This window comes from Cupressus sempervirens, chromosome 8 (assembly GCF_028749045.1).
Source record: "Cupressus sempervirens isolate cs-2001-9-10 chromosome 8, ASM2874904v1, whole genome shotgun sequence".
Taxonomy (NCBI): Eukaryota; Viridiplantae; Streptophyta; class Pinopsida; order Cupressales; family Cupressaceae; genus Cupressus; species Cupressus sempervirens.
In genome coordinates, this window is record NC_143125.1 from 9,186,512 (window position 1) to 9,199,618 (window position 13,107).

The following is a 13,107-nucleotide window of genomic DNA, read 5'->3' on the forward strand; positions in this document are numbered from 1 at the left end:
ATACTTCCAACACTCCACATTTACCCTAGATTTGGATCCACCCTTCCAAAGTTTCCCATAATCACCTAAGCTTTCTCCTTTTTCCCTATGCTATTTCCCCTTCCCAACATTCAAAGAATTTTTTGATGTCTCACTTATGATTTTCTATCTCATTTCCTCACTAAGCATCACACTAACAACATCATCAAATTTAAAAGTGTTTGAACCATAGTCAAAGTTACTTCTAGTACAATGATTACCAAGCCATTCTAGCTTTCAAGGAATGAGCATAAAATCAAGAGATCCCAACCTCATAGTCAAAATTTACTTTTGTGGAACTTAGCTTAGTAGTAATAATGTTAAACTTATTCAATGAATTACTAACGTACCCACCTTCTAGCATCTTCATATTACATAGGGATTTCATAAGAAATACCTTATTTGAGGCCAAGGTTTTCTCATATAATGTATTTGATACCTTCAGTAGACCCTCTATTATTTCTTTTTCCATACTAAAAACCATCAATATGCCAAAAACAACCATATTTTTCCTAGTTCCTTCCAATAATGAACCTCTCATTGTTCATCTAAAGTAATCATATGCTTCTTTGTTTTTTCACCAATTGTAAGAAAAGATCCTTCTGATGCAGATGACCTTTCATTGGCATCTTCCATAATTGATAGTTTTGGCCATTGAGCTTCTCAACCTTCTTTCCTCCCTCAAATATTTCTCCCAATCAAATCTTATATATCACCAAATCAGTAAGAAATACATTGCTATGATAGCAGCTATTATATTTTGGCAGATGAGCAATAAACAATATTAAGGTCATACCAAAATAAGAGAAGACATAAATACAAATAATACAAAGATTTAACTTGGTTCACCCAATATGGATTACATCCACTAGAGGAAAAACCATCTACTTATTTTATTATCTAATGAAGAGAAAATTAAAATCTAATAATTTCTCATCACACATTTGTTGACCCAAAAGGCAAAACAATATTGTCACTTAGTACAAAACACTTAGTCATTTACAAGGCAGAGTTGGTCGATCAACATTGTGACCAAGCTTCTCTATATAGGCAGAGCAATGTAAAGAAGAAGTGTATACATTTGGTTGTTGTTGAGCAGTAGTGACTACCAAGCAAATCAATAGTCATCGAGTATAGTCGTTGAGTTATACAAGAAGCAACACATGAGCTTAGTGTTATAGAAGTTGAGAAATATGATAGAATTCAAGTACAATATGCATCAAATGATAACATGAATAATAAGCATGACCAAGCATCAATAGAGATATATGCCGAGTAATATAGTTTTTTATATATCTTTGGAATGACACAAAATCTTATGGAAACTATTTTTGTCGAGCTAGAAATGTGTTTTTATGATCAAAGAGTTAATCAAGGAGGTAATTATGCCTATAATTACTCATCAAATTAATCCCTATGCAATGAGATCAATCAATAAAAAAATTGGAAGGAGTAAGTAGCAAAAAGGATGAATCTAGATCGTTGCTTGAGATCTAGAAACTTCTAAGATGACTATTTAAGTATGATTTCAAGCCAAAAGTTATTGTTGAGAGTTGAAGGATTGCATGTGTACGAAGTTAAAGGTAAATCAAAAAACTGTGAAGTAAGGCGACTGAGCAGTGCAGAGAGAAATTATTGCATATCAATCACAAAGAGGTGATTACAGTTTGGATAGAGGAGATCTGTATCAACAATCCAGTGCAAAATGAAGGATCAAGGTAATGTTACATTTTAATAGGTGTATCAGGGTAAATCTCTTAGCAGAGTGGTCCTAACAGGCCTATGTAAATATCTTAATAGAATGCTCACTTAATTGTGTAGTTTAAATTCTTTAATCAAGGTAGACTTAACAGTCTTGTAAGCTCTTAGTAGGGTAGAGCCCTCACAAGGTAGATCATCAAAAGTGATCGAAATTTGTAGTCCTAATAGACACACTTTATTGCCATAGTAATGAAGATTTTATGGGTATCATCCCCACAAAGATTTTACTAAGAGGGTTTCTGCGTTACCAAATCTTGTGTTATGTGTTTAGGTGTTTTATTCATGCAATTAAATGTTAGATCTAATATTACAGTGCAGTGCATGATTGATTTGATTAAAGGTTAAGGTTTATGAATTTTATGGTAAAGATGTTAAGCATGGTTTATGTTTGATGTGGTAAAAGTTTTGAAGATCATGATTCACCCTCCGCCCCCTCAGTATCTTACTTTCCCAATAGATTTCCAACAACATTTTCTTATCTATTAAACCCCTTGTAGGTAGTTTATATTGTTCGATAAAAAATAAAACCTAACCTAAAATAATATTTTCATAATCTTTTCCTTGTACTCATACTTTTGTATTCTTGTACTCATATGAGACAATAGAAAAAGAGGAGTCACTATCAAGGGGTCAAAAACATTCCACGATTCTAAATAAATCTTGGTCCTACAACACAAAGGAAAAATGATCACACTTTAGGATGAAGAAGAGAATGCATCTCGAGAGGATTTTTACCTTTTTTATGAAGGGGAAAGTGAAGATTTGAAACTTGAAAAAGAAGAGGACCAAAAGGATGAAGAATTAGAATTTCAAAATGAAACCCTAGAGTTGAAGGAAATTGAAGGAATTCCTCAAAAAGAGGACTTTGAAAATGAAGAGATGGAGTATACTCCTAAAGGTGGGGATGAAGTCTAGAACATCCCTAGAAATACTAAGAATAGAAAGGTTTCAAAGAAGAAATGAGTGATCTCCACATGAGGGTTAATATGGTGAAGACTATGTTAGAATCAATTTTCAAGCCCCATAAAAGTAAGGAGATAAATGAGTCAATTTTATCTCTTATAATGATATCAGATGGTATCATCAAAGAACAATAATGGGAATATCTACATGGAAATCCAAGATTAAAAAGTAGTTGAAGAAGATGGCAAAGAGCATCAAGACCATAGGAAAGGGTTCAAGCGAGTCGATTAGGACTATCTAGAAAGAAGCATTGAATGATTTAAATAAGAGCTAGAATGTCATTTCTGTCCCAAAGAAAAAATTACATGTTTCATGCCTCCTACTGAGATTTTTCTATTGAAGAGCTTGCGTGTCCTATTATTATACTCAATTTATATGAATGCTTTAGTTAAGGTTTACTTTAATTTGATGTATAATGCAATGAATGTGGTATTTAATGAGAGGGTTAGTTTTTCTTAGTAGGTAGCTATTGATGAAGATAAATGTCCTTATAACATTGCACCACAACCTTCTTTTTCTCTATGTATCACATCTCTTGTAATCAATCTTTAGTAATGTTTATAAAATTTAGTCTTGAAAAATCTATTCAAAATACAAAAAAAAAAAAACTTAATCTTACATACTATTTGTTTATAATTCTTATATATTTAGAATAGCACATAACTCAATCAATAACTACAATATAGTAATACAAAACATAATTTGTTCTCCAAAATTATTCTTATTATAAACACCTTTTGTTACCTTGAGGTTAGAAAAGGAAGTAATATCAATTGGAATAATATATCATTGACCTTAGCATGTATTGTCAAAGTATTTTTTGTTTCATGTGAAAAAATGTGTTCGTTATACATTAATACTACATGAATGTTTACAATTGTTATGGTAAAACTAAATATTCATATATTTTTAGATTTATTTTAGTTGAGCATTACTAATGATATATTCTTGTGTAAATTTAGTTCATGGCATCATTGTTTCTCTATACCATTGTTGTTGATCTCTATAATTTCATCTTTCGTTTTTAATTCTTAAATCTATTTTTCATCATCTTTGAATAAATCTCACTTATTAATTGTTGGGAGCTAACTTAACATACATTATTTTGAAATTGTTTATGAAATAAATTGAACATGTTGAGTGAATGAAATACAATGAATTTAGAAGTATTATTAAAGCACTGCATCTACATAAATAATCACATATCTATTGTGTGACCCTTCACTCCTAGACCCCTAAGCCAAAATATTAAGAATTTGATTGATAAGAAATTAACCTTCACAATTCAGTAGATTCACCAAAGTTTTCCCTCAATGACAAATGTGTTAGTTTAGATGTTAAAAATCTAGACAAAAGAATTCTAACATCCAAATTAAAATGATTTCAAAATAATAAATATTATATTAAATTTATTTAATTTTACTTTTAGTTTAATATCTATAATTTATAATTCTTATTCATTTGTTGAATATCAATTATTTATCACTATAATTAATTAATTCAATTATCTTCTTCAATTGAAAAAATGTAATTTTAGTATTATAGAACAAATTTTCCAAAATTGATGTGACTGATTAACTTACAAATTTAGACTAGAGTCATGTAGTGGCTTGTACTTGTAGTGAGTTTTAATAACTTAAAGTTTATTAATTTATTAAATAAATTTAATAAATAGAAGTAGAATATAAGTAAGAAAAGTTTGATGGCAAGAATTCATTTAAATGAAATGATTATATATAATATTAAAATACGAGATTTGAAATAAGTAAATTAGTATAGAAGTAATGTATAATAGCATTTAAAATATCAATGTACATTTTATATATAAATAAAATATAATTATGAAAAAAATAATAAACTAGTGTGTGGAATCTTATTTGTAGAAATACTTTCGAGTCTAAATAAGATGAAATAGTTAAATGTGTATTAAAACGACTAGAACCTAGATCTAGAAGATGGATAATTAACCTAAAATAATTAAAGCTTACACATATTATAATATATTGGAGCATTCTAGAATATTGCCTTGTTTGGAACTCTGTTCCTATAACATCCAAATATATTAGCTAATCAAATTGTATTGGAAAAATATATATTAATCACTAATTAAACACAAATGAAATGATTGTAGAAAGAAATACCATATATATTTAATATGGTTGGATTCAACTTACAAATTGAGATAACTTTAATGATAAATGATGACTAAAAAAGACCACAAAATAGGGGTGATTCTAGTCAACTTTGAAATCTAGATAACTTTGATGACAAGGATGAGATAGGCAAAAAACTTAAGATACAATATGAGATAACGAACTTGTGTGGGAACAAATGGTATATTATATTCATGACCTTTTCCCACTTCCCATGAACACGTGGACGACTTAGCTTTTATTGCTTATGGGGAATAACTGGTTTGAGATATGCATGAGAAATCCACCACCTGGCATTTGGATATATAGTAAGTCACCATCTTTGCCGCCTATTTATATAGCTTTGTATGAATTCTTCATGAGTTGCATTTCGTGCAAAACATGGCTGCCCTTCAGTGCCAATTCATCATTGCCTATCATTCGCGCTCCACAACTCCATTGAAGAAGGGTTATTGCAGCAAAAAGTGTTTTTGCCCTCCTGCTCATCGTCTCAGAACTGGAATTGAAATTGCATCTACAAAATCCCAGCATTTGCGAGGTATTTACTCATTCCAATCCTTGGATTTTTTCATTTCTCTGCCTCTTCAGGCTAACAAATTCTATAGATTTTTATCCCCATAGTAGTCCTTCGCATTTTCCCTGTATGTTTGGCTTTGCTAGGTTAACTTGAAAACAATATATAAGAAGAGATTCGAGAAATGTATAATTTAAACAATTTGGCATTATTTTAATGAAACTGGATCCCTTTTTCGAGTACTTAAGCTATGATCCTGTAGGAGAGCTAGCTAAAATCGTTGGTTTTTCTGGGAAAAAATTAAGAGCCTTTCGTAAAAGGGATCTTCTATTAGTTTTTTGTTAAAAGATTTTGGGAAGAAATTTGCTTTTTTGGTTGAAGTCGTAAATATAGATAAGAATTCGTAGTAAGTATATGGAAATAGATTTTACAGTTTAGAAAAGTGACATGCAAGCTGTCATATGGACGAAATTTCTCTAAGCTGATGCAGGAAACTTTTGCCCCTGTAATACGAGCTCAAAGTTTGCCACTATGTATGGAAGGGGTTCCTATTTTACTATTTCATAGAGAAGGATTCATTTGAATCATGTGGCTGTGCTTTTACAATTCCGTGAGACAGACTTAGTCCAAACAGAGCATTCTTCACCCGGATCACAATCCGATAAAATATACTAATAAGCTTTATTGCTGTAATTTTTTCAAGGCAAGTCTAGCATTGGAAAATCAAACCAATCATTCAGGGGAAGGTCGCACGAACAATTCTGAGCATTCCGAAAGGATTTCAAATTTTGAATCCATCACAAGCAGTATTTATAATGGCTTCATCAACAGATCCTTTGTCAGCATTAATTAAATCGATTAGATGTTATAGCCTGGTTGGCTAATACAATTCCAATTTTAATGTGAAATGACATTTCCCTCCGACAATCATTGATCGTTCCCCAGATATCAACAACTTCGTCATTTTCTCTAGGGGCGTGCCTTTTGAATATGTATCAAGGCATAAAATTAAACCAGAATTTTTGCATTCCTTGCTCAATGGTTATACCAAATTCATATAATTTGTTTGGATTCAAGTGCTTGATTGATATGTACTTAATCATGTTATTACAGTATTCCCTATATAATCTTCACTACACATCTTCTATACAATCTTTGGCAATAAAACCAACCCAACCAAACCTATATTACCTCTTGATGCACCATATCATCAATATTAAACTTAACTTGAGGATGAGGCAGAGCTTTCAACACATAGGACGTAACTACATGATTCCCGATGGCTTCCTTAGGGGTTCATGTCTTCGTTACAAAGAAACTTATTCTCCTACTTCGTAACTCTCCTTGGAATGAACTTCATCCTCTGACCCATAAATATTAGAAAGATATGGCTGTCTCAATTCCTGTGCAGAGTATCCTCCCCCACTCCTGTCAAGAAAATTTTAAAATATTTGAAATAATATATAAAACATTAAGCATGGGCTATAGTTCATATGTGATCTTGAAACAGTTTGAAGAGATCTTCTTCTAATAACCCCAAAAGGACTGCAAGATTTATAACACAAACCAAGCTGAAGATTATGATGGGTGACATATAATATGCAGCAAAAGCCTATAGGCTATATGTTGATCTTGAAACAATTGAAAAAAAAACCCTAGTTCACTACCAAATACCTCTAGCTTTTCCAAGACTAGCCAAGAGCTGACTACACAACTGATTTTGGAAATAAAACTCTACCTTAATCTCAGTCTCCCCTCTTTAGTTGTTCCCACATCTGTTTTGATCACAGTTGCATGTAATCCATAAAACACACCAACAATAATGAATTCCTTTCATATGGATTTGACTAATAGTTGTAGGAAAATGTAACACCCGTGTATTAAGATGTTGAGGTGAAAGTCACTTGGGTGGAAAAAACTAAAAGCTTCAGTGTTTTGGCCCTTTTAAATTGCAACCAACAATGATCTATAGCAGCAAGAAAATGCCAGAAGGAACCAGTTGGTGAGAATGGATGGAAGCAATAATTTATAAGTCATTTTTTTCTACATGGAAGACCCAATTTTACTGATTTCTCCCAACACTTCAAAATCTCCTTTTTGTGAAGCATAACCATATAAGTAAATTGTAATTTTTTGAAAAGAACGCTTTAGATGTACAACGTGACTTCCCAATGAAGATAGTGTCATATTTTCCCTTTATAATTACTTTTCTGCTTCATCTTTGGGGTTGGTACCTTGACTACCTTATCTTCCAGTTATTGGCTCTTGGAATGCATATTCTGGGTGCACAACTCCTAGTTATCTTACTTTGGTGAAATTCCTTTTCTGCATCATATCATATTTTATTTCATTGATGCTATGAAGAAAATTGTGATTTTTTATTCAATCCGACTTGTTTCCTCTGTTTTATTGGGCACATCAAGTTGGATGCACATAAACATTAGGTCGTCTCTGTTCTTTCACATCCAAACCATCTGCTGGAATCCATGCTGCCATGTTCATTATCAATTCTTAAAGATCAGCGGTAGCATTTTTCTAGTCTTCGGAATTATAACACCAGTTCATATCTTCTCTAATATCTGTATGTTTCGATTATCGGATGTAAGTATATGTGGCACACTTTGATCTAGTTGAAATTGAGAAACCTTGTTCGTGTCTTTAGTTCTAGAAACAAAGTTATTGTTAAAACACAATTATTCAAGTAATATAGTAATTTGACTCTTACAGTAATTGCTTCCTAAGTTTAGACTAAAATTATTCATGCACTTCCTTACTAAACTTAAACCCTTGTAATAGCATTGCTAAAAAGAAGATAATTTTCAGTGTCCTCAACAGCAAACGATAACTACATGAAGTAGTGTTAGTTTCTCTTATTTAATTTTTGCAATTGTAAATCCTTCACAGGCTAACCTGCTACTTATCTAGTGCTAATTTATCCAATGGGTTTTTTACTGACATTTTAAATTGTGTCAGCATGTTAACTTCTAAAGCTTGCTACATTTAACATCATTACAGACCTATTTAACGAGCATAAGTATAGAGACAAGGGTTTTAAATAGAGAATAACAAAAGTTAAATATGATCTGATAGTTTTCAATTTGTATTCTGAGTTAATTTGATCTCATGAATGAGGAACTTCAAAGACTTTGATAAGAATAAGCAATAATATTTGTTTATTAAACTTTTTAACGTGATATACAGCTACTGTATTAAATGAAAATTTTCTTTCAGGATACCCATTAAAAGTGTGGAACGCAATTGAGGCTCCTCCAATCCCAAGGTCTATTCATGATATACCAAATGGTGATCATATTCTTGGCTTTGGGGCAAACTTAGCAGAAGATCATCCAGTAAGTTAACATCATAGTTCATTTTACTTCCCAACTGCATACATCTAAAATATGTTTTCTGATGATAAATGACCATTGCATGTTATGCAGGCATCTTACAGATGTGTTAGTGGACCATGTTTTTTTTAAATAAAAAATAAATAAAAATTTCTTCTTGAGATCACACACTTTATTTGATTTTAGTAATGCAATAAAAGAAAAATATGGACAATAAGGCTTACAAAAATGCTAGGAAGAAGATGTAAAAGTGCTAAGCACTGAAGACAGAAATTAGTTACTTTCATTGTTCTCACATTTACAACCTCTAAATCAATTTCTGACATCAATTGTATTCAATAACAATAACTAATGAAAGGGAGGGAGCGAGGGAGGGAAACTAACTTCCATTACTACAAAAAGTTGAATTGAAACTAGACCGTAAGCACTGAAGACAGAGAAATTAGTTACTTTCATTGTTCTCACATTTATAACCTCTAAATCAATTTCTCACATCAAATGTATTCAATAACAATAATTAATGAAAGGGAGGTAGGGAGGGAGGGAAACTAACTCCCATTACTAAGGTAGCCAGCGGTCTCATTTGGAACATGTGTTTCAAGTGTATTTTCCTCCACCATCTGATATGCTTTGCTTGCCACTACCTCAACATCAAGTAGTAGAGAAGAGCAACAATACAAAGTGTTCTATAAGAAAGAGGAGAAAGAGAGAGGTGTTAATGTAGCAATGTATGATTTGAATGTTTATCATACCAGTGAGAAGCATCTGATAAATGGCAGAGAAAAGTCTTGTACATGGATATTTCAAACAGAACAACAATTGTTATTGAGGCTGTGACTGGAAAAGTGAATATAAGATTTTATCCAATCCCTCACCCACGGAGTCATATTGGGATAGGTTCTAGGAAGTCTCAGTGCTTCAGAGTTTTGAGCATCAACTTGATGTAATAAGTACCAAGTGGGTTATTCAAGATAATGAAAGATGGTTCTGCGCCAACTTCTATTTATGAAAGGTGTCCTATGAAGATTGACTTGATTTTTCTTGCAATTGATTACCAAAGAATAATTGCATTGGGGAAGCACCAAATGCATAAAATGGACAAGATTTAGTGATTTCCAAAATGATTGGTTTGTGTGAAACAATGCTTTAGATTTTTCAAATGGGGAAGAAACATAAGTGCAGTTGATAGTGTGGGAAGCTTCATCGGTAAAAAGCTCGTAGTTTCCAAAATGCATTAAATGTAAGATAGAAATTTCTGAAATTAATGTTTCATATGCAAGAATACTTGCTGAAGGTACTGCAAATGGGGAAGAAATATAAGCAGATTCGATAATAGAAGATATTCTCACATTAATTATGTTTGAAGCTAAATGGTGAGGGAACGAATGACCTGCCAAGAAAGTCTCATTACTTCACCTATGTAAGCATTGCCTAGATGCAATAAATGCCAAGAAAAGAAATTCAATCTCATGAGAGATGGATACTTGTGAAAGATCACTCATGAAAGATGGCATGTAAAGAATGCCCTCATATTATGATGCATCTGATTCACAAAAAATGATACAGAATGATGAATTGCAGAAACACCAAATGGATTAATAAAAAGCTTCTTTGATTCATTTTTAATCCAGAACTAGCCTCTGTAATTGATTTCATTTCTTGATTATACAGGAATTTATATAAACCTGATAGTTCTGGAATAATTTAAGTGCAGATCACCAGCCAAATTAAAAATTTTAATGTGTTTATGTTTACACATTTTAATCTTCCAAAGTTAATGCTACACTTTCCTTTGGACCTTGAAACATGATGGAGAGGCAGTTCAATAGACCAAAATAGAGTATTAAATCATGAGAAAAATCAAGACAGACAATCATGGAAATAGATATAATGGTATTTGAACAAACCACATGTTCTGCTGGCTTTCAGGGATATGATGATAAACAGTGCAAAATTCAACATAGTGTGAAGGAAATAGCTGGAGTAATATAACTGTTTTTAGGCTAACTTCATATTCTGCTGGGTTTTAGGGATATCACGATGAGGAGTACAAGAGAAGGCGGTCAGCTATAGCAGATATGGCTAAGAAACACAAAATGTAAGTACAGTGTTGCTATCTTTACCAAAATTTGTATTTCCTCATATTTTATTTCATTTCAAAACTTGATTAGTTCCATGTGAAATTTGTATTGAGCAGATGAAAATAACTATTGTTACAAGAGAATGAAAACATTAGCTTTAATTTCTTGTATTTCTTCAATCTAATAAAAGCTCATGAAGGTTTTTTTCTGTCTTTAGAGGAGAGCCCATTCCTGCTGTTGAATATACCACCGAAGAAATTAATGTTTGGGGGCAGGTTCTTACAAAGCTTAGTGCTCTGTACCCGACTCATGCTTGCAAGGAGTATTTAGAATCATTTCCTCTTTTCAACTTTTCTCCTAAGAGAATCCCTCAATTAGAAGAGCTCTCACAGGTATTGAAGTGTTTTAGTCACTTATTTTAGTTATTGAATCTTCGGCATTTGAATATGACAGATTATGAGTCTTTGCAATCAGATTACTGGACAGCACACTGGATGGAAAATAAGACCTGTTGCAGGGCTGTTGCATCCACGCCAATTTTTGAATGGGCTGGCCTTTAAAACATTCCACTCGACACAGTATATCCGTCATCCCAGCAATCCAATATACACTCCTGAACCTGATATTTGTCATGAGATTCTTGGCCACGTACCAATGCTTGCACACCCTGACTTTGCTCAACTTGTTGAACTCATTGGCTTAGCATCACTGGGGGCATCTGATAAAGATATCTGGCATCTCACAAAGCTATATTGGTACACTGTTGAATTCGGAACAATCCTAGAAGATGATGGTGTGAAAGCATTTGGAGCTGGTTTGCTATCTAGTTTTGGAGAGATTCAACACATGAAATCTGGAAAGCCAATATTCCAGGACCTTGACCCATTTGCTAAGCTGCCTAAGATGAGTTACAAGGACGGATTTCAGAACATGTATTTCTTGTGTCACAGCTTTTCAGACGTTTCAACAAAAATTCAATCTTATCTGGAAACAATTCAGTCTGCCAATTAATAGCATCTGGCAAACCTCTCCGTTGGAATCTTCAAAATTGAGATGGATCTAACATTTAATATATTAAACCATTCATCCTAGATATCTATGAAAACACCTCATTGAATTGCACCAGCCCTGTCTAAGCTCACCTGTTACTCAGTTGATGTAGAAATTGTATATACATTTAAAGCACTTTCCCTTATTCATTCATAAAGGGAGAGAGGGATTGGAACTTTGTACATAAGATTCCGGTGCCTTCTAAGCTTGGGCAGGGACTTATTGAGGTTGGTTCTTGATCTTCCTGATATTTTCTAATAAATCAAATTGAATATTATGTTATGATTTTCTTGCTATTTGATTCCGATCTATCACTCAACTGAAATAAATGTTTATACAGTTCATTTGATCTTACATTTCATAATAGATAGATCTTGACTGATGTATATTATAGCATATTTAAATATTTTATAATTTTGTGTTTAGTGTTGCTAAAAAATGTTGTCACTTCCCTGCAATTTAACCATTAAATAGCTTTCATTCTGTTAAGATACCTGACCATTCTACTTTTTAAGAATAGGAAAGATCGAAAGCTGTCTTGGCTTCTTCCTTCTCTCTTTGGGCGGAATGCGTGGATTGTATTTTTTCCAGGTGCATATGATTTTTGCCATTGTTCTACTGGATAACTTATAATCCTTACAATGAGGGTGTGTTTTTCCTAGTCACAGATGTGTGTGTGGATTTTTTTTTTAAAAAAATGGTTTGAAAGGTGGTCACTGTTTATAACCATGAGTTAAAGATACATGATTTACTGTAGTTTCTAATCATTAGAGCATGCACTAACCATTATGGTTTTTGTCATAGACACCTCTGATTATTATTTTTAAAAGAGCCCAAAATTAGCTGGGACAACTACTCGATGTTTTCCTTTGATTCACATCTTTTCAAACATGCCTAGATAGGAGACAAACATGCCTTCACTATAAAAAAAAGGTGTTGGCTAATCTCTAGACAAAATACACCAAAGACAAAAAAAAAAAGTCAAACATAATTCCTTTTCAGATTCATGAAAACAAAGCTAAATTTTCTCAAAAATTTTGTTGTTTCCGATTACAAAATATACAGATCATTAAGATCAAATGCTGAAAATTTCAAAAAAAATCATTGTCTTTGTTTTTTTAAATTTAGTCAATGGTGCAATTTGTAGGGAGGATAGCCGCGTCCAAAAAAACACATCATAGCTTACATATTTCTTATTTTTTCTATTTAGAATTTAAATT

At 32.4% G+C, this 13,107-nt stretch overlaps 1 protein-coding gene across 1 annotated transcript; it reads left to right on the forward strand.

The window, feature by feature from the left end:
• The first annotated feature begins 5,255 nt into the window (after window positions 1–5,255).
• Window positions 5,256–12,169, forward strand: LOC149541313 (phenylalanine 4-monooxygenase, chloroplastic-like). Its single transcript, XM_089796600.1, has 5 exons — window positions 5,256–5,433; window positions 8,641–8,759; window positions 10,787–10,854; window positions 11,055–11,229; window positions 11,312–12,169. The coding sequence occupies exons 1-5, from the start codon at window positions 5,277–5,279 to the stop codon at window positions 11,846–11,848; spliced, it is 1,056 nt and encodes a 351-aa protein (XP_089652726.1). The 5' UTR covers window positions 5,256–5,276; the 3' UTR covers window positions 11,849–12,169.
• The last annotated feature ends 938 nt before the right edge of the window (window positions 12,170–13,107 follow it).